The 23040-nt window shown below is 36.5% G+C and overlaps 2 protein-coding genes across 8 annotated transcripts in view; one reads left to right on the top strand and one right to left on the bottom strand.

Moving 5' to 3' along the window:
* The window catches only part of LOC106879990 (metallophosphoesterase domain-containing protein 1), a 31027-nt gene extending 16874 nt beyond the window's left edge, over window positions 1-14153 (top strand). For 4 of the 7 annotated variants that reach the window (XM_089364111.1, XM_089364110.1, XM_089364112.1 and 1 more), the window contains exons 2-7: window positions 4840-4961; window positions 6719-7000; window positions 7392-7611; window positions 9929-10044; window positions 10175-10360; window positions 11965-14153. In XM_089364111.1, coding sequence (XP_089220237.1) covers window positions 4931-4961; window positions 6719-7000; window positions 7392-7611; window positions 9929-10044; window positions 10175-10360; window positions 11965-12089 — 960 coding nt within the window. In that variant the 5' untranslated portion in view covers window positions 4840-4930 and the 3' untranslated portion in view covers window positions 12090-14153. The remainder of the gene's footprint in view (window positions 1-4839; window positions 4962-6718; window positions 7001-7391; window positions 7612-9928; window positions 10045-10174; window positions 10361-11964) is intronic. The other 3 variants (XM_014929767.3, XM_089364114.1, XM_089364115.1) reach the window with 1 other exon arrangement.
* Window positions 14154-15261: 1108 nt separating this feature from the next.
* The window catches only part of LOC106879991 (uncharacterized), a 23572-nt gene continuing 15793 nt past the window's right edge, over window positions 15262-23040 (bottom strand). The window contains exons 3-5 of the mRNA XM_014929769.3: window positions 21513-21905; window positions 19916-20010; window positions 15262-17667 (exon numbers count right to left, since the gene is read on the bottom strand). Of these exons, the coding sequence (XP_014785255.1) occupies window positions 17500-17667; window positions 19916-20010; window positions 21513-21905 (656 nt within the window). The 3' untranslated portion in view covers window positions 15262-17499. The remainder of the gene's footprint in view (window positions 17668-19915; window positions 20011-21512; window positions 21906-23040) is intronic.

Here is a 23040-nt window from a genome sequence, read left to right as displayed (position 1 = left end):
CCAAACAAGTCTGGCATACAGTTGTAAAGCTCGTAGGGAAGACCATCCAAGCCCGGAGATTTGTCCCTCGAGCATCCCGCCATCGCGTCCCTCACTTCCGCCGCCGTGATGGCACCTTCGCAGCACTCCGCCTCTCTTGTTGAAAGTCGTGGCAGGCTGTGCAGGTAGGCACTGAAGTCCACCCTGCGTTCTCGCTCGCCACTCGTCCCAAACAGTCGAGTAAAGTGCCGCTGAAAGGCCTCACACATTTTTCCCGGCTCGAGCAGTTCGCGCCCCTGTTCGTCCACCAGAGACCGAATGGTGGCTCTGTTGCCCTGTTGCGCTTCCGCCACCCGAGCCTCTCGCGCGGCTCCAACACCTTCGTTCCTTAGAGTACGCATCCTAGCCCTGACAACGCACCCTTCATGTTTGGCGTTGAAGTGTTGGTCTAGGGCCAACCTCGCTGCCAAAACGTTGGATGCGATGCCACTTCTAATTGCCTCTTCTAGTTTCTTAACTAGTTCACCCTCTACTCTGTTTCTGTCTATGACTAGTGCTTTGCTATACCTAACCGCTTCTGCTTTTATTGCTCTCTTGAGGGCAAACCACCATTTGTTATTGATGATGGCTCCTGTCAAAGCCCTCTTTACTAACGTGCTAATCCGGTCTCTGAAAACTTGTCTCGACGGGAAAGGCGCGTTTAGTTTCCAGTAACCGGGGCCCTGCCTATGTGTCTTATCTAAGTCTAGCGTACACGTCACAAGTTTGTGATCCGTGTAGCTGACTATGTGAAATTGTGGACACCCTATGCTATCTCTATCTACTCTCCTACACAGTACTCTATCTAGATATGATCTCGACGACCCGATGCGGTTTGTCCATGTCCACATTGGCGCATTCGGATGGTCGAGTCGGTACCTATCAGACAGTTGAAAGCGTCTGAGCAGGTCTTTGAGGCATTTGCATCCCCGTCTATTCCTATCTCTGCCCACATAGTCTATATGCGTGTCCAAGGTAGCATTCCAATCCCCCACTAAAAGTAAAGGACGAGACGTTCCTAGGAATACTTCTAGACGTCGAAAGAAATCTGACCTACCTGTTAAAGGTGGTGCGTATACTGATATGAGTCGAAAAGCACACCCATCGCTGCCATCGACATCCAGAACAACCAATCTACCCTCCGGGTCTATGAATACTGTCTTTACTTCGAGATCCAGACTCTTGCGAAAGAGTACCGCCGTGCCACTACCGCCCATTCTCGGCAGACAGGGAGAAAAATAAATGTTAAACTGTCTGCCAAACATGGACGTTAGGGCTCGCGAATCATGGAGTCTGGTCTCGCTTATGGCTATGATTTCTAGTTTGTGTGACTTTATGTCGTTTAGGAGATACCCTTGTTTCCAAGGAGACCCCAAGTCACGCGCATTTACACAACCAATCTTGAGCATAATTCTAATGTGAGTGTTAGAGTTTTAAAGAGAGTCACTTACCCTTCGAGAGTTTTTGTCTCCTCCTTCGGGTTTTCTTCGAGGAGATCCTTGTACAGTTTTTTCGCCAGGTATTTTTGGCATTTGCCAACTGCCTTTGGAAAAATAGATTTTAGTGTGTGGTGCAGGGTTGGTGTAATGTGTAGTATTTTGATGTGTTCTGGCGGTGTTGTGTACGGGTGGTTGCTGGTTTTTATGTCTTCGTTTGTTATGTTTGTTTTTGTGTTGATGTATTCCATCAACTCTGAGTTTTTTGTGTTGATGGCAGTGAGCATTGTGTGTGTGCTTACTTTTGGGGTTTTGTTGTTGTGTGTGCTTGTGTTGGTGTCTGGAGTGTTTTCGGGAGTTGTGTATCTCCCTGCTTTGTTTGTGTTTGCTTTTCTTTTCTTGCTCCTCTTCCTCCTTCCTTTCTGGGCTATTTGCCAGTCCTCATTACTTTCGTCTTCCGACGAAGGTTCCGAGGAATCGGAAGGGGGCAGGGGCATGTCGTGTGGATCTGTGTTTGTTTGTGTAAGTGGTTGTGTTGTTGGTTGTTGACTTTCTGGTTGTGGTGTATGTGATGTGTGGGAAGTGGGATCAGTTTTTGTATTGTCTTTTGGTTTAACTGTTTCTTTAGTTCTTGTTGTTGTAGGTGTTTTTCCGGATGCTGTTTTATGTTCGTTTGTTGGTGTTGTTGGGTGTGTCTCATTGCTTGTTTTCTGTGTTGATGGTGGTGTGGGTAGTAAAGGTTCCTTTTTCCTTGTACTCTTTCCTTGTGGTTGTTGTTCTTGCTCTTGTTGATTTTTCTTTGTTGTTGGGCAGTTAGTTCGGAGGTGCCCTTCTCTGCCACACAGGTAGCAGCGAGGCCTCCTGCCTTCTACCACTAGATAGAGAATATGGCCGTCTGGCATATCAATATGGTGTGGGATGTTGCTTACTTGGCTCTCATTGATTTGGAGCAATACTTCGATCCTTTTTCCGGACCATTTTAGTTCCTGGTAAGTGGCATACTCGAGGATGTTGAAGTCCTCTTCCATACGGTAACAAATGGCGGATAAAAGCCATTGTGCCTCTATTTCAGGAGGAATATTCCTTATTGAAACTTTGGTCACACGTTGCCCAAGGTAGGTCGGAATTAGTATTAGTTTGTCCGACTGTAGTGTGAGTGTCGACAGCTCTTTGGCTTTTGCTTCGCTGTCGAAGCGAACTTGGATTGTGGCATATTTATGCCACCAGTTTACATATCTTTGGAAATCCCAAATCGGGCGTAAACAAATTTCAATAAGTTCTTGGGGTGCTTGCTCTGGTCTGCGCGTTTTGGCATTTAAGATTTTGTATATTATTGTTCTCTTTCGTGTGTTCTCTATGGTGTTTTGTGGTATGTTTAGTTGTAGGCCTGAACCCTTTTCTGTTAAGAGGGCTTTGGTCTGCTTGATCTGCTCCGGTGTGAAATGTAGAAGTGTTTTTCGTTGCTTCAATGCTTCTGCAAAATTCGTGGTGGTGGTGTTGGTGGTGGTGCTGTTTGTAGTGGTGGCAGAGGCGTCGGTTGTAGTAGCTGACGGTGAGGCTGTGGTGGTGGCGGAGGTGTCCGTTGTAGCAGTTGACGGCGAAGCTGTGGTGGTGGTGTTGTTGTTTGTCTTTGAGGTCATAGCCTTTGAGACGGTGTTGTTGTTGTTGGTGGTGGTGATGGTAGTGGCGGTGTTAGCGTTCATGCTAACACTGGCACCTGTTTGTGTGCTACTTCCTTTGTTCCCTCCTTCGTGAAGTTGTGGGGAAGGCAGGGTAGGAAAGGTTATTGCGTACGAGTGGCCAAACAGACCGGCATTCGTCACATGGCTTGGAATCGCCATTCTCAAAATAAAATGGCTAAGAAAGCCGAAAATAAATTTAACAAAAATGGGGAATTCGCCACACAGGGCAGATTTCCCGTGCAAACAAGTTGCACAACTGAATATGTCAGTTGTTGCACAGCTTTTGTATATAAAATATTACTGAGAAACAAACTTTTTAGAAGCAAAAAAGGCAAAACTTACGGAGCCGATGTGTCTACCGTCCGTCCATGATAGATAGGTGAATTATTATATTGCTTAGAAACAGCTGGTAACAGGAAGAACACTCAGCTATGTAAACTTGCTATGACAGATTCCATTCAATCTATGCAAGTATGGGTCGGATGAAGATGATGATGATGATGCTGACATAATGTGTGTGTGTGGATATATGTAAAAAGCACTGAGTCCACTCTGTTGATTGGTTGGTGTTAGGAAGGGCAGTATAAACCCTGTCAAACAGACACTGTAGTCTGGGGTAGTCTTCTACCTGGCCTGCTCCTGTCAACTGTCCTACCCATGCATGCATAGAAGACTGACATTAAACGATGACGATCATCATCGTCATCATATACATTCTACTATATAAATGTGAGTACATGTTGTTATGTATATGTGTTTAGTCTTAAAAAGGCTCTGAAACAGTACATCCTTAAGAAAAATGAATTTGATTTTCGAAATGTTTGCCTCAAAGACAATGTCATCCATAAATAATAATAATAGATACAATTTGTTGAGAAATAACTCAACTTTGTACGTGTGTGTATACATATATATATATATATATATATATATATATATATATATATGTTTGTGTGCGTGTGTAGTACTGAAGAACAACCTCAGGACATTGAACCTTTCAGAGATGACAAAGGACAAAGATATCTGTCACCTTGCTGTACTCAAAATTACCTGCCAAAATAGAGAAATTCCAACTTGAATGGGCAGCTTATCTCTGATGTCCACCAATATATAAATATATATATATATACATATATATATTTATATATTTCTTTGCTTTTAGATCTTCAGATGGCATAGGTTCCAATTATATCTGAATTTGTTGTAAAAAAATGTATTCTGGTGAGTGGGAGGAGATTCAGTGGCGTGTATGCATTTCAGCTAGGCCTTATCTCTAAAGCAATAAATCACATGAGTTAGCCATGTAATTTCCAATGTGTCATACTCCAACAAATGCAAATGTCCAAATTCTGACTCGTAAATTAAATTGCTTTGCTTTCTATTTTTGGATGTTATAAACGCTTTTGATTCAAATAACAAAACTTCAACTGAATCATTGAACCTCTTTTCCTTTACTATCCCAAGTATACTCAAGAAAGCGAGTTCGTCCTTTATTTTTTTCACAATGACAATTACTATTATTAACTGACACTATAGGTTGCGTATTATCATGTGATATAAAACGTAGAATAGTAAAAAGAAAATACTTGCAAAGATAAAATTGTGTAGGAAGGTATTAAAGATATTCTTTTATTGTATCTGATATCAAAAAGTTTTGTTAGTCTTCGCTATATATATAAACTGTTATGTAATTTATTTCACAGGAATAATTTGGTAACTAAACTGAATTGATTTTGAATTACCGGGAGACTACAAAACATACTCATCAACATTGTATATCGGAAAATCTGGCAAATGGATTTGAAAAAGTTTGTCAGCTCATTGGGTATGATATAACTATCTTTAACTCTAGCTGTGTGTATGTATGTGAGAGAGACAGACAGACAGACAGGCAGACAGACGGAGAGTGAAAGGCAGAGGTTGTGTACAATCAAATCAAAAGGTCAGCAATTTTGGAGGAGAGGGTAAATTGATTACATTGAACTCTGTTCTCGACTGGTGCCTATTTCATTGACCCCGAAAGGATGAAAGATAAAGTTGACCACTGCAGGATTTGAACTCAGGACAGAAAGACAGATGAGATTCTGTTAAGCATTTAGCTTGGCGCGCTAACAACTCTGCCTACTCACTGCCTTAATAATAATAGTAATACTAATAATAATAATAATAATAATAATAATAATAATAATAATAATAATAATAATAATAATAATAATCCTTTCTACTATGAGCACAAGGCCTGAAATTTGGTGGTGGGGTGTCAATTACATTGACTCCTGTGTGTAACTGGTACTTATTTCATCAACTCCGAAAGGATGAAAGGTAAAGTCAGCCTTGGTGGAATTTGAACTCAGAATGTATAGACAGATGTTTATCTGGGAGCTTGGCCTCCAGTTCTGTGAGACTTACAAATGCCACTGTTTGGACCAGACTAACACCCATAGTGACCCTAATGGCTAAAAAGATTTTCCTGCCCCTTTATAGGATCCTTTTTCATTTTCTTCCAACCACTTGAAGGTTTATCTTGCTTCAGTCCACTCAGCTGGCCCAAATGAGTCATAGCTGTAATTCAAAGGGGCCAACCTTGTCATATTCTGTGTGAGGCTGAATCTCCCAGAGAACTACATTAATGATATGCATGTCTGTAGAGTACTTAACCACTTGCAAGTTAATTTTATCCTCATGTGGTAATGAAAAGTGAAAGTGACCTCCAGTATTTGCTGTAGTTATTTGCCTCTGATTTAACACTGTGTCTATGTATCAACTTTTCTTTCGAATTATACATCTACTATTCTTGCAATATGATAAGCATTTAAATACACAAAACAAACGCCATCACCACTCACTGTCTCTCTCTTTCTCTCTCACTTCCTCTCTGTCCTTCTCTCTTCCGCTTTGCCACTCACTTCTTCCATTGAAGTTGTGCATATTAATATTATTGATAATGATAATAATGGTTTCAAATTTTGTCACAAAGGCAGCAATTTTGAGGGTGGGAATGAGTCGATTACATTGACCCCAGTGTTTCACTGGTACTTATTTCAGCAACTCTGAAAGGATGAAAGGCAAAGTTAACCTCGGTGGAATTTGAACTCAGAATGCAAAGACACATGAAATGCTGCAAAGCATTTGCTCGGCATGCTAACGATTCTGCCAGGTTGCCACCTTAATGATAATAATAATAATAATAATAGTGATTTCAAATTTTGGCATGAACCCAGCAGTTTTGGGGGAGGGGATAATTTAATTACATCAACCCCAGTATTCAACTGGTACTTCTTCACCGACGAAAGGATGAAAGGTAAAGTTGACCCTGGCAGCATTTGAACTCGGAACATAATGTCAGATGAAAAGCCACTAAGAATTTTGCCCAGCGTGATAATGATTCTGCAAGCTTGCTGCCTTAATAATAATAATGATAATAATAATAATATAATAATAATAATAATCCCCTCCTCAAAATTGTTGGCATTGTGCCAAAATTTGAAACCAGTCATAATAATAATAATAATAATAATAATAATAATGATAATGATAATAATAATAATTAATGACAATGACTATCTATGTAACATTTTGCAGTTTCAGGCTCCAAAACATTCAGAGTAGATTCATTAAGTGAAACACCGGATAAGGCATGGGAAAAATATAAGAAACACTTACATATTGAAAAAGTAGATCCCCTAAGTTTGATCCATACAAGGGACCCAGATAAATATCTACGGTTTGTTTGTATTTCTGACACCCATTGCAACATAGAGAAACAGAAGAATTTTGTGCCAGAAGGCGATGTTTTACTTCATGCAGGAGACTTTTCACACTGCGGACGCTTGTCAAACATCAAAAAATTCAATGATTTTCTCGGTAATATATTTAAACTTTTTCTGACTTATTTCTAAAAAATAGTCTGTCTTTGTGTTTCAATTAACTTTCAATATTTCACTTAGTGTGTGTGTGTGTATATATATGTCTGTGTATATATATATATATATATATACACATATATATATATATATATATATATATATATATATATATATATATATCATTATCATCATCATCGTTTAACGTCTGCCTTCCATGCTAGCATGGGTTGGACGATTTGACTGACGACTGGCGAACCAGATGGCTACACCAGGCTCCAGTCTGATTTGGCAGAGTTTCTACAGCATCATATCTCTACTTATATGTAACTTAATTCTGTTCCAATATGATATTGATTAGACAAACTATTAAGACACTTTTATAATTGCAGGATCTCTACCTCATCAATATAAAATAGTCATTGCTGGAAATCATGACATAAGTTTTGACACAGATTTATTAAAAAAACCACAGTATATTTTCAAGAATGATATTGAGAAAGACCTCAAGGATTTACAAGTTGAGTCAGCAAAAGCTTTTCTTACCAACTGTATTTACTTGGAAGATTCTTATGTGGATATCCATGGTTATAAGATCTATGGTTCTCCTTGGTAAGATTCAGTATATTTCATCATCATTTTATCTCTACTTTTTCCATGCTAGCATGGGTTGGATGAGATTTCTTGAGGCAGCATTCTATGGTTGGAAGCCCTTCTCAATACCAACTCTTATTCTTTTTACAAGTTAGGTACTTTATTACATGTTTTCACATATCAAACTGCTGTTGGCCATTTTTTTTTGTTTTTGTTTTTTTGTGAGAGATATAACCCTTTAGTATTTCAACCAGCCATAGCCAGCCGAAACATTCTACCTGTTTTATGTTCAAACCAGCCAGATCTGGCCTCTCACACCTACCCTACTATGTTATTCAAAAAATATACAACAACATCATCAAAGTTTTAAAGCTATGAGATAACTGCACGATTAATTCAAAACAATGTGAATAAATAAGTATTACATTTGACAGAGTAATCTGAATGCTAAAGAGTCAAACAATGTAATTGTAGCTGAGGCAATATCAAAGCAAAGATGTGTATGTACACACACACACACACACACACACACACACACACATACTAACAGTTGTTAGCTAATATCTGTAAGGAGGCCACTGAAGTAAGTTAGACTCAGGAAGGACAATGATAATGAAAAAAATAAAGAAATTGTAAGTCATGGCTGAAATTCTTCCACTAACTTTTCATAGTATATCAGTATTCTATTTAAAACTGATGTTGGTATAGAATTAGCACCAATTAGTCAATGATAATTACAGAAATAAATTGTCATGTGTTGTTCAATAATAATTACTCTTCTGTCTAATATCACTGTCTTTGTCAGCTAATTATGATAAAAAATACATACACACCAAAATAGCTGTAACATCAGGTGGTTCTGCTATACTCTAACATTTTGTTCAGTTGCAAACATCTTTCACCATATTTTCTAAAGAATTTGAGCTATTTTGCATTGATTCAACACTTCCTTAATTGTTTCTGCTGATCCAAACCCATAGCATAAATTTCACCTTATGTCTATGTTAGAAATAAATTATTAAATAAGTACCAGTTATGCACTGGGGTCGATATAGTCAACTTAATCTGTTTGTCTGTCCTTGTTTGTCCCCTCTATGTGTAGCCCCTTGTGGGTAGTAAAGAAATAAGAAATAAACATATACCTCTTGAAAGTGCTAAGTTGGGTTGATATGTTGTGAAAAGTAGGTCATAAATGGTAAATCCCAAACAAGTCTTGTTTGCTTAATATCTTGGATAAAAAAAACAAGATAGCAATCATGAGTATAAGATAACATTTTGTTGATTGCCAAATGGTACCTCAACTAATGGTTATATCTAAGGAGTCAAGGCACATAGCTTAGGGGTTAGGGTATTCAGTGCATAATTCTAAGGTTATGTGTTCGATTCCTGGTGGTGCATTGTGTCCTTAAGAAAGATTCTTTTATTCACATTGCTCCAGTCCACTCAGCCTTGTCACATTCTGTGTCACGTTGGATCTCCCTGATAACATGTGTCTGTAGAGTACTCAGCCACTTGCATGTTAATTTCACAAGCAGGCTGTTCTGGAGAACAGATCAACTGGAGCACTTGTCACCATAACCAATGGAGTGCCAATTATATCTACGAACCAGATATTTGAAATATTGAACAGTGCAATTATATTTATACCTTTTTAGAAGTCTGTGGTAGATTTAACTTTAGCTACTGAACAACTAAGATTCTTCTTCAAAGAAACATCCCTACCAAAATGTTATTATCTTCTTCATTTCAAAACTCACCTCTTTTGTTATTTTTAAAAAATTATATATCTGATTTTGCTGATAGAGGCCATAATTAGTCTACCAGTTCCAGTAACTAAGTTTCTTTCTCTTTTTCAACCTGCCTATTATCCTTCTTTAATGTATTCCAAAACGAAGAGCTGGCAGAATTGTTAGCTTGCCAGGGAGAATGCTTAGAGGCATTTTGGCCATCTTTACATTCTAAGTGAAATTTTTTCTGAGGTCAGCTTTGCCTTTCAGTCCTCCAAATTTGATAAAATAGGTACCAGTTGAATATTGGGGTCAACGTAATCAACTAACCCCCACCCCAAATATACATATTTGACACCAACATATAAGTTGCCTGTGGAGCCAACATTCATAACTACCCTATATTTGCTGCATCTGTAAAGGATTACATCAGAGATGAAAGTTTCAAATCATTATGACACCCCATTAGTGACATCTTTGTTACATGTCAGACAACTTTATACAAAAACTATATTTAGTTTCAAATTGATTCTACAAGAACCTGAAACACACTGAACATCCTCTATCACCTGATGTCACTTGTATCTCATAGTTTTCTTTTTACACAGGCAACCACTTTTTTGCAACTGGGCCTTCAATCTACCCCGAGGTAAGGAACTGCTGGAAAAATGGAATCTTATCCCTGATGATGTGGACATCTTAATGACACATGGACCACCTCTGGGTAAGAGAATTTTCCATTTAATTAGTTTTTTTTTTTTTTTTTTTTTTTTCTTTGTAAATTGTCTGTATATCAACAACACCCTGAATATTCTCCATCATCATCATCATTTAACATCTATTTTCCATGCCAGCATGGGTTGGATGGTTTAACTGGAGCTGGCGAGCTGCACGGATGATGATTTTCTTCTTTTATCCCCATACTACAGGTTATGGAGATCTTTGCAGATCTGGCTTGAGGGCTGGTTGTGTTGACCTCCTCAACACCATTCAGAAGCGTGTCCAACCAAAATTTCATGTTTACGGACATATTCATGAAGGTAAAAATTATTTTCAATTACATCATTTCTTTTTTTTTATAATTAATATTGTTTACTTGTAGTCATGGGGCTCTCCATCAATCAAGGTTGACCATATATTGGCATAGCTATGCGCATACCTGAGCAAGGTTTTTTTTTTTTTTTAAAGGAAGATTAGCAGTTGCCCCTGCATACAAGTTTCCCCTCTCCATGCCACCAATATCTATCCAAAGGAAAGGTTGCTAACTTGGCCTAACATGGCTTGGCACCAGTGTTGTGGCTGTCAGAACACAAGGAGCCAGAACAAATACTGTTACACATCTTGCTTGAACCCCTAAGTTTTAACAATAGGTACCTGAATGGGTACTTTTTTATTGACCCCACCAGAAGGATGAAAGGCACAGTTGATGCTGGTGGTATTTGAACTCAAAGCATAGAGGTTTGGAACAGATATTATGAGGCATTATATCTAATATTGTAACAACTCTACCAATTCAGTTTTCTTATAGCCATAGGGCTTGGATTTAAGCGAAAGAAATGAAGTTGTGATGTTCATGCAATTTTTTTCAGTTGTTAGCAATATGATTGATTTCCTGTTAGGTATTTCAACAGAGATTACAGATTCTATGGAAGCTTGACTCAATTCTATGGAATTTGTGATAAATACCAGTAATACAGTGGCTTATTTCAATCAGCTATATTCTTCCTAAAGTGGAAGTGCATGGCATAGTGGTTAAGGTGTCAGCACCATGATCGTAAGATTGTGGCTTTGATTCCTGGACTGGATGTGTTGTGTTCTTGAGCAAAACACTTCATTTCATGTTGCTCCAGTTCACTCAACTGTAGAAATGAGTACCACTGGTGGAGGTACATCACTTAGTGGTTAAGGTATTGGATTCAAGACCGTAAGATTACAGTTTCAATCCCTGGACCAGGCGATTCATTTCATGTTGCTTCCAGTCTTCAAGTCCCAAAATTTTGGGGGAGGGGGCCAGTCAATTAGATCAACTCCAGTACACAACTGGTACTTTATCGACCCTAAAAGGATCAAAGGCAAGTCAAGCTTGGAACAATTTGAACTCAGAACATAAAGACAAACGAAATACCATTAAGCATTTCGCTCGGTTTGCTAACGTTTCTGCCAGCTCTTCACCTTAGAATCAGAATTATTATTGCAAGGTATCCTACCCGATGCTGGTAGTTCTGCATATTTTTTTTTCTAGTGTATCTATTCATAGGCACAGGAGTAGCTATGTGGTAAGAAGTTTGCTTCTCAACCACATGGTTCTGGGTTCAGTCCCACTGTGTGCCACTTTAGGCAAATGTCTTCTACTATAGCCTTGTGAGTGCATTTAGTACACGGACACTGAAAGAACCTCATGTGTCTATGTATATACGCTTGTCTTTGTGTCTGTACCACATAGCAACCAATGTTGGTGTGTTTACATCCCCGTAACTTAGCAGTTCAACAAAAAATAGTACTGGGGTTGATTCAGTCAACTAAAATTCTTCAAGGTGCGGAACCAGCATGGCCACAGTCTAATGACTAAAACAAGTAAAAAAATTAATTAATTACTGTTCTTTTACTGATATAGTAATTCTGAACATCTATTTTTATATTTCAGGTTATGGCATCCTGACTAATAAGATGACAACATTCATCAATGCTTCAAGCTGTACAATAAACTATTGCCTCACAAATCCACCCATTGTATTTGATCTCCCCTTATACAAGTCTGAGGCATCTTAACATTACAGAAAACGCTTACATTTCCACTCTTCTTTCTTTCAATTCATATAGTTATTTAATGTTAAACGTTTTTGTTAGGATTTTTGTTAAACTGTTTTATATTCAATTTTTCCAAGTTGCAAGTCAGATTGTAACACAAATCCAGACATTTGCATTAATTTTTGAGAGCAAATGTTTCATAGCCAGTTGTCTTTCCTATCATCAATATAAACCATTCACTTGTGAGGAGAGGGTAACACAAGAAAAACCAGTAATATTTAGTTTAACCCTTCAGTGTTTAAACCTGTTTTGTGTTTCAAACTGGTCAGATCTAGCTTCTACCTATTCAACAATATCATTTTGAATACAGACAGTTACATCATCAAAATATCAAAGCTACAAGATAATACATAATTAATTGAAAATGACGTGAATAGATAAACATTACATTTGACAGTAAAATGAATGCTGAAGGGTTAAACAATCAACATGATTTTATGTTTAGGGAGAGTCATTATGCCAATATAATTAACTTAACACACACACTGGTTCAAATCCACTCAATTGGTTAAATATCCAATTGTTTTGTCTTTTGTTTGTCAAAGCTCTTTCATTGCTACTTGCAACTTTTTCAATAACTACCGACTTAGCCTGTTATAGAGGCTGTGTTTGTTTGTTTGAGATCTTGCTGCATGTGAGCCTGCATGCACTTATGCTAGTGTATTGGAAAGGCTGCAAATAGTAATGAAAGAGCTTTGACAAACAAAAGCAAAACAATCAGATATTTAACCAACTGATTAATAATAAATGAGTGGAATCGAACTAGTGTGTGTTAATTATATTGGCATAATAACTCTCCCAAGACACAAAATTTATTTCAACACAAATTCACATAGAGAATCTTGCAAACCAGATGCAAAAATGAAACCAACATGGTACATTACCAATAATGCATTTTCCATCAAGAGTTATTATAAAACTGTTATATCAGTAGAAAGTAGCATTATATTTCATGAATTGTTTGTTACTTGTGGTAAGTAGCTTGCTTACCAAGCACATGGTTCTGGGTTCAGTCCCACTGCGTGGCACCTTGGGCAAGTGTCTTCTACTATAGCCTCGGGCTGACCAAAGCCTTGTGACTGGATTTGGTAGTCGGAAACTGAAAGAAGCCCGTCGTATATATATATGTATGTGTGTCTGTGTTTGTCCCCCCCAACATCTCTTGACAACCGATGTCGGTGTGTGTTTACGTCCCCATAACTTAGCGGTTCGGCAAAAGGGACCGATAGAATAAGTCCTGGGGTCGATTTGCTCGACTAAAGGCGGTGCTCCAGCATGGCCGCAGTCAAATGACTGAAACAAGTAAAAGAGTAAGAGTATAATAGTTATCTTTGGAACAAACCTAAGTATGCTGTGAGGTTAAAACTTTGCATTGCAACTGCATAATGGTTCCAAGACTGATCTCAATGTATCGCACTTTCAACAAGTCTCCTACTGTAGCCTCAGGTTAATCAAAGCCTTGAATTTAGTTATGTGGCAATTGTGCAACAGCCTTTTGAGAATGTGTGTATATGTTGTAAATATATTTATGTGTGAGATAGGTGCAGACTTGACTATTTGGGAAGAAGTTTGCTTCTGAACTACATGGCACCTTGATCAAGTGTCTTCTACTATAGCTCTGGGCTGACCAAAGCCTTGTGAGTGGATTTAGTAGATGGAAAGTGAAAGAAGTCCATTGTATATGTGAATATGATGTGTGTGTGTGTGTGTTACTGTCCCCTTGCCTTGACTTTGTATTGATAGCTGTTTCCAATTTTCCATGAAAACATGTATGGTCATGGTGGAATATTACCTTACTTGAAAACGGGTGAGGAAGGGTATCCAGCTTTAAAAATTCCATCCAACCCATGCGAGCATGGAAAAATTGGCATTAAAACGATGATATATATATATGTATATAGGAGAGAGATAAAAAAATAATGTACCTCTTTTATTGATGCTTAACCCTTTTGTTACCATATTTTTGCTGAAATACACTGCCTGTTTTTAATTGATTTTCACATTAATAAAGAATTTAATAAAATAGCTTTGTCATTATTAAGTTGGTGTTTGGAACATATAATTAACACATTTAGATAGATGTTATAATGTATATTTTTTTGAAACAGCTAGTTTTTAATCATAGAGCCAAAAGCAGTGGAAAGAGAATAAAAAAAAAACAGTGCTTATAAATATGACTATTGTGTAATTTGCAAAGACATTACCTTGTCATTTTCACCATCAGAAATGCAATAAACCAGTTATTAGCTCATTGGAAACTAAAGATGCTATGTTGCACCAGTTAGGATAGAAAATGTAATTAAAATAAACTTCCACGTTTAACACTCAGTATTACATTCAGTAATTCAACGTCAACTATTCATAGCTTAACCACATATGGCTAAGTGGCTAAGGAGTTAATTTTGCAACCATGAGATTCCAGGTTCATTCCTCCTGCATGGAACTTTAAGCAAATGTATTAGAGCTTCTGGTTGACCAATACTTTGTGCGATTCAATAGCTGTAAATTTTAAGTATGCTGCAGATGATAATATAGCATTGTACTCATAAGTCTGTTCCTAATACAGCTAAAACTAGATCAATGCAATGCCTCGTTTTTTGGCTTCTTGTAGCAGTCCATGTTCATCATAAAAAAGACCAGTGTTAGCTTTGAATTAATCCAACTATTTGTCTCTCTGGTTCTCCCAGTTCAGATTTACTTTCTACTTTGCTAATCATTGTTGCAATTTCTGTGATAGATTGAGAGCAATAATAAACCAGAAATTGCACAGGAAATTGTATTTTATATTTCAAATTATTTGATTTTATTTCAATTCACAATATGTTGAGCAAGTGGTACCAACACAAAGGTTCAAAATTGACATTTTATTTATTATTATTATTTTTTTTTTTGGTTAAATTCCAGTTGTCATTAATATGCCTGCCTTTTGTTTATAATGACAAAGCAGATGATTGTCACTTCAAGTTAAATCAGCCCTAATACAAACATTACCAGACTAGCTGTAGAGGAAGAACATTTTTTTAACACATTTAGCAACTGCAATTTGTGATACAAAAACTCAAGTTTCCACATAAAAATATGAGGGGTTTTTCCATTTTTAGACAAATACAGAGCAATTATAAACAATACCATGTTGATTTTGTCAACAGATTTTTTTATTCAATGGAATCAATAGTTGTGTGAAAATTTAAATAATTCAGCCAGACTGAAAAGTAAAAATAATTTGGAATGACTTAGCTATCAAATCTGTATAAAATATTAAATTACAACCATGGAAAGAAACATTTAGAGCTACCATACATTTTAAAAAAATAGTTCTCTATGTTGGCTGTAACTTACATCAATGAAGTTCTACTAAAAATATATAGAAAACTTCGATATGTAAAGTCGAAGACTACTTTCTGTAAACTTCCAATCAGCCATCATATGGAATTGCTCTGGGTTTTAATAATTGTCTTATGCATGAAATAAGGTTAAAATTAATGTGCAGTTGGAAATATTTCTACAGATAAAATGACAAGTTATGATAAAACTGTTCAAAATAAAATACTACTCTTTATATAGAACAGTATTTTTCAAAGCTCTATGTCCAAGAAAATGAAGGGAGGTAATTTGGTCGTTGGGTAAATACCAGAATTTCCTAAACAAGAGATTATAAGCTGAGTTTCATTTTTATAAATTTATTTTTAAAAAATTTATTTAAAGCTTTGTTGCTGACCAACAAATAACATACTAAACTAACAACATTTATTTTTTAAAGAAAACTTATAATTTAAAATGAAATGAAAATATATTATTTGAATTTGTAATAAATAAATTTGGAGAGAAGAGAAAGTTTTATATGACAGCTTAACAGAGTCTGTGATGTCTGGGTCATAGGCACCATTCATTCAGATTTATTGGGATATAAAAATTAAGATGGGAGCATATGTTAGCTTTCTAATTGAAATTGGTTCCAGTATTAGAAAAATAAATGCCTAACGTTTGACTAAAACTGTTTATCTAATGATCGATTGAAAACAAATTTTTAAAAAAAAGACAAAATATCCAGATATGTAGCAATGAATAAATTCTGTTTCCATACCGGAAGCATGTAATACTTATGTTACTTTCTTTTTTTTTTTTTATTTTAAAGGCCTCTGTTGGTACATGGAAGTCCCGATTAATGAATATAAAACGGACAATTAGGAAATAAGGTTAAAAGACATGTAACAAAAAAAAATTAAGACTTATACAAAGTATATGAGCAAAAGAATTGTTGCCCAGATAACAAGAAATGTTTTTGACATTAACAACAAAATGTGCTAGTTTTGTTTAACCTGAATCTCCTCTTTTGCAACTGTTTTACATGTGTAAAGGGGCTGTACAGTTGCTCTGGAACTGAAATGTGAAATGCTATTAATGGAATAATTCACTGCAATAAAATCATACGCTTCCTCATTTCATATCAATGGTAGAGAAAACAGAAAGTCTGGCATGTTATTTTATAAATAAATAAATAAATAATTCAGTGAATTCCTGCAATAGAAACAGAGTATCCATATTTTATGATTGGGTTCAGTCACAATTGCAAAGAAAGTAAATGATTGATGTTTGGAGTTTGGAATTTTCCTCTTAGCTTGGCCATAAATTTATTAAAATGGGGAAAGATCCAGAAACAGCATACAGCAGTGAATCCCTATCCCACAAATATAGGGTCTTTAAATTCTAACTCAAAAGAAGAATTTAGTTCAGATGTGAGAGGAAGAATAGAGAGCAATATGAAATATCTGATGAAATAAGTGAATTGCATTTTGTGTAGTCTACAAACAATATTTAAAAATCTAACCAAACTTTTTGTTGCAAACAAGAAAATTAAGTTTTAAAACTTGGAAACCTTTGCTTTGTAGCTTTAAATATTTTGAATAGTCTGAAGTGTTTGTATTTTAATGATTAGTAATTCTGAAATCATGCCTAGCAAGGTAGCCAAAACATTTTAGCTTCTAGAAAAAATATACTTATCCCAATAGTCTAAATGGAAGAACAAGAATCCTGGAAGAAAACTATTTGGCTAGATTATTAGAATTCACTATTCATTCTAAAGAATAATTAACCTTAAATAAAATAGCTCTCTTGTAAAAGCACTAAATAATTTTTTTTTCTTGAAATCAAGATAGACACAGGATATTTTCACAGAGCTACAGACAAATGAATGACAAAAATTTATGTAAATTTCCACTGTCTGTTAACAAAGCAACCTTGGTAAGTGATTGATAGCTGCTCTGGTAGCTCGTGTCACTTCTTTGTTGTTAAAGTGGTGGTGCTGCTGCTGGTGGTTTCCTAAACTGTCAAATCAAGTTTTACTTCCTTCCTTAGGATGAAATGATGGAAATTATTTCCAAGCAGATTCACCTTTTGGAAATTCTTTTTTCATTTTGCTTAATTTCAAATTTTTCTGTTGCAATTTTTCTCGTCTTCTTGGATTGTTTCCACCTATTGAAGTGAATTCGACATTTATTTGTCTCCCATTCAGATGAGTATGATGCAGACGCAAACCAATCTGGAAGAAATTTGTAAAAAAGTTAATACAATTCCAAATATAATAAAAACTATTTCCTATTTACTTTTTTAGACTTAGATTCCCATACAGACTAATAAATGTTAAATTCGATAAGGACTAGGTGGAGATGTTGCATTAAATACCATCCGTGATGAAGGCAGGGAGTTGGTAGTCATTAGCAGAATTCCTTCTGGCTCTCACCGCCCTAAGTTAAATCCCAGAAGATCCAGCTTTTTCTTTCATCCTTTTGAGGTCAATAAATAAAGTATCAGTCATGTGTTGGGTTGATTTCTTTTTTCTCTAAGAAGAAATATGCTATGTTCAGACCTAGAAAGGGGTTGAACTGTACTAAGTTACGAAAATGCCCAAGACATAACAGCACTACTACAACTCAATCAGGAATTAAGGGTCCCAGCCTAATTAATGAAGCAAATTTATTAAACATAGAGCACTTTCTGAAGGACTGATGGTTTAGCAAAGGATGAAAAATTGATTGACAGGATTTTAATTTCAGAGAGCTGGAACAAATATTGCATAATGTTCTATTCAACTTGCTGCCATCAGCACTGGTAATATTTAGTGCAAAATCTCAATATGGTTTTAATCTAATCTAACAGGAACATCTAGTTGACTGCTTTAGGTAGTTGGAGAGCAGCATAACTGATGAAAATGTTGTAAACTAAAAGCTCTGAAGACAACAAATGAATAAAATCTATGACCGTTTGGAGTACCAACTTAGAATTAGAGAGATTTACAACTGGTTGTAATGATAACCACAAAAACATAAAATGATCATTAATTAGATGAAAGTCATTACCATTACATGATGAGTGCTTTTCAGTTAATTAATAATTAAGAAATTACAGAACATTTAAGAATCTTTGTCATGTTAATCAAAAACAATACTACAATTATTAATAATAAAACTGCTATGTAACTACACATATTGCCAATAATACTATTGATCTCTAACAAACATAAAAATTTTAATTGACCAGCACTTACATATCCTGAAAGAATGAAAGACAAAGTACGAGGGGGTGCTGAAAAGTTCCTGACTTTGGGTTAAAAGAAAAATACAAGAGAATCAGTTAATTATGATTTTATTCAAAATATTCCCCTTTCAGACTCATACACCTATTGCATCAGTCCTTCAGTTTTTCTAGACCCTGTAAAAGAACTCATCAGGCTGGGCCTCCAACCAGGTCTTTCACAAAACCCTTAAAGCCAGGAACTTTTCAGCACCCAGAATGTAAAGGCATTCTATCAATTCTATAATTAACCACTTGTCATGGTGGCTGGAGATTTTTGTGGTTATGTCAAAACTCACCAAGATGGATTGATTGTGTAAAGAGAAAATTTGATCATCATCATTATTTCACATCAGCTTTTTATATGCCTGCATAGACTGGACAGATTTTGCCCTCTATTGTACAATAGTTCTTCACCTGGTGCACAAAACAACAGAGATAATTGTCAATCTCTGTATGCTGTTTGTGTTATTTGTGGGCATAGTTTTTAAAGCTGGATACTTTCTCTATTATCAATCACTTTACAGCATGACTGGGTGCATTGTATCATACTCCCATAACAAGAGAAGCTGACTTGTGGTAGGACTAAAGAATTCCCCTCTACTGTGTATCAGTTTTTATTCACAATTACTGCCCTCCATAACAGGATTCCAGCACTGTTGATTGTGGAGCTCACAACTTCATTTCATTCCTTGATTTAAGAAATATAACAAGACTAGAAAGCCTGAATAATCTTATATGTAACACAAATTTCAGAAATCCAGCTAGACAACTGGTAGCTCCTGACAAACATAAAGCAAGAGTGTAGGTCAGAAGTCACTGTTATGTATTCAGTGCCCCAGGGTCTCTGCCACACTGATACCTGTATACAGCTGGCTAGACCAAGTCATTTAGAGTTATACTCAAGTCATAATATGTTGCTTATGATGAAATATGAACCATGTACTCCTTTTAGCTGGTAGACCAAACAGTCTATTAAGTTAGTCAGCTGTGGTTCTATGATAATTTACACCTAAAAGGTATTTGTAGTGACAACTATACAATCCTGAAGTGACTGTAGTATGTCAATTGAATGAAGTTTGTAGAGTAAAATATTTTCTTTCCATAATAACACCAGAAGCTCGTGTCTACAAAAAATGTCATTATTAACTGAAAAGATTCCTCTTCTGTTTCATAAAAATATATACAAAAAAAAAAAAAAAGGAAAAAAAACATACCTTGTGACTAATTCTGTCTTTGAATTCAATGTAAGCAAATCCTCGAGGCTTGTTTGTGCCACGTTCTGTAGGAATTCGAACTTTTTTGACTCCTCCTGCAAAAAGAAAAAGAATTTTCAATTATTGATAAATTTACATAAACCTAATATCACAAAATTTTGTTTTACATTTCATATGTATCAGATATTTTACATTTTCTAATTCAAACTATCTACCAATGAGTGGTCAGACTTATTAATTTCAGGAGACAGAACACCAATCTAAAAAAATATGGAGCAGAACCACTTTCCGTTGTTTTCTCTACAAAGATTTAACCTCTTAGCATTCAAATTATTCTGTCAAATGAGATGCTTATTCACACTGTTTTGAATTAATCATGCATTATCTAAGATTTCGATGTGATTGCTTATTTTTAGTATGACATCATAGGGTAGATGCAGGGGCCAGATCTAGCCAGTTTGAGCATAAAACAGGCAGGATATGGCCAGTCTGAATGCTAAACGGTGTAGCTACTGAAAGTCTCTGCAGAGATACAGTGCTAATGACAGAACACTGGTTATCAAACTAGCCCTGTAACCATTCCCCTATACAATTCAAGTAATATGTAAAGTAGATGTCCTCCAGGCTATGAAGGGCTTTTTAGTGCCAGTGCCTTGCTCCAGTTTATACCATGCACAACCTAGCTTTAGAATAGATACACTACATCCCTATGTTTCATAAGTGATGACCAAAAAAAGTCAGAAACAGGAAAGACATTTACTTGTTGAACACTGCCTCAAAAAACCCATTCACACAATGCCAGTATTTTAGGCACAAAACAATGCTGATAATGCATTGTTCTAGTTTCATGACAGGAAATAAAATAGATGACAAATACATTTTCTTCTGGATAAAACATCAGCATATTGCAGGTTGCTCTTGTTTAGTCTCAAATCAACCCTCATCAAGCAGACCTATAATCATGATCAAAGACATTCCAGTTCTGACTGTCCCATCATTCTGTATATCAGAGACTACATTATCCAATGTAGGTCTTACCTTTTCTAAGACAGTAGGATGTGACTGGAGGGAAATTTTGTAGCTATTTCTAATAGGTCAAGCAACCAAAGAGAGATCTTTGTTGGCTCAGGTTAACATTCAAAGCTACAGAAAATCTGCGTCAGTGAATTCCGTCTGATCCATATTAGCCTGAAAAAGTGTCTTCAATAAAGATTACAAACAAATTGATGGAAGGAATGATGTTAACTGATATGACACAAAGAAAAATAATGCTAAACTCAACTAAATGTGGCACATAAGTCAATTTACACCTTAAACACAGCAACACATCAAACTACGAAATATTAAACTGCTGCTCATGCAGCCATAATGTATTATGATGACACATATATAACTCAGCTCACGCACAGGACAGAGTCACACACCAGTGACAGCCACTTATACACAAGTTGTTGTCATCAACACTGCCATGCTACATAAATCAATTAGCCATGCAAAACTAAATATTGTGAAACATTTAATCTTGATTTAGTCCTACAGAAAAGAATGTGAATCAGAATGACATTAAATGAACAGCTGATGTCTTCTATTTCAATACCTGTTTTACGGAAGTGTTCCTCTAGCTGTTCTTTTGTAACACTGTAAGGTAGGTTACCAACAAACACAACATAGGCCTTCTTCACTGGTTTATTGTCCACAGAAAAGTTCTTATCTGGTGTTACATTGTTACTGGTATCAGAGGTAGATTTCTTTGTTTTCGGTGACGGAGTTTTAGCTTTGGAAGGACTGGCTTTCTTTTCTTTGGTCTTTTTCTTTGGAGCTTTGCTACCAGCAGCTACCACTTTAGCTGTTGCTGTTGCTGCTGCTGCTGCTGCTACTGGGGGTTTCTTAGTGTGACGAGGTGATATGCGTTTCTTAGAGAGAAGCAGCTTGGACTGAAACCCACTGCTACTCTGTGATTTTATTTCCAATGTTCTTTTCGATCGCCGAACTAAAAGGAAAAGGAATTAAGAATCAGATGTCACTAGATACAGGAAAATTGATAAGAAAGGAAACACTTTCAAAATGCCTCACCATTTTCACTACAACACAGCTTTATAACATTATCTGTTACACAGGAATGTATCGACATAGTATTGAACTCATCATCATAATTGTTGTTGTCAGATGCCATGACTGTCCCACGTTTCAACAGGCGGCGAGCTGCCAGAAACGTCAGCACGCCGGGCGAAATGCTTAGCGGTATTTCGTCTGCCGCTACATTCTGAGTTCAAATTACACCGAGGTCGACTTTGCCTTTCATCCTTTCGGGGTCGATTAAATAAGTACCAGTTACGCACTGGGGTCGATGTTATCGACTTAATCCGTTTGTCTGTCCTTGTTTGTCCCCTCTGTGTGTAGCCCCTTGTGGGTAGTAAAGAAATAACTCTGTATTTGTTGTTCTTAAGCATCCTAATGAGTTAAACTGTACAAAAACTTACACAGGTGTGTTGCTGATTATTTCCTTTTGAATAATTCTCCAGCCAAGAATTTATCGCCAGATCCACACAGATGTTTCCAAGAACCTTGTTGATCACACAGATATATTTTGGATACTTAGGCAACTGTACATCAATGCTACTGAACTGATAATTTTTTTTTAAATCTTATCATATGCACTTAACATCAATACAACAACAGACTGGATTGTAATTCTGAGAAAAGCACACGTGCTTGAAGAGGTCACAGTTTGGATTTTACCCTACTTACCTACCTACATACATCATCATCCTTTAACGTCCATTCTCCATGCTGGCTTGGGTTGGATGGTTCAACAGGAGTTGACCAGCTGAAGGTTTGTTCAGGCTCCCTGTGTTTTCATATGGTTTCTACGGTTGAATGCCTTTCTAACATCAACCACTTTACAGAACATACTAGGTGCTTTTACGAAGCACCAGCATGTGTGCTTTTTACGTGGCACCAGCACCTACAAGCCCACAAAATTAGTGATGCTCAGCTGGAGAGGGTTGCAGCAGGTGAGCCTGTTTGCAAGGGCAACCATGCTTTTACTTTGCTTGACATGTCTTTTCAAGCACAGCAAACCACCAGGAGTCTCAGCCCCCTGTCATCCCCTCTGTGAGTCCCAA

Source organism: Octopus bimaculoides, chromosome 16 (assembly GCF_046866305.1).
Source record: "Octopus bimaculoides isolate indiv1 chromosome 16, ASM4686630v1, whole genome shotgun sequence".
NCBI lineage: Eukaryota > Metazoa > Mollusca > Cephalopoda > Octopoda > Octopodidae > Octopus > Octopus bimaculoides.
The sequence above is the reverse complement of the archived record's forward strand: the minus strand, read 5'-3'. Positions and strand labels throughout refer to the sequence as shown.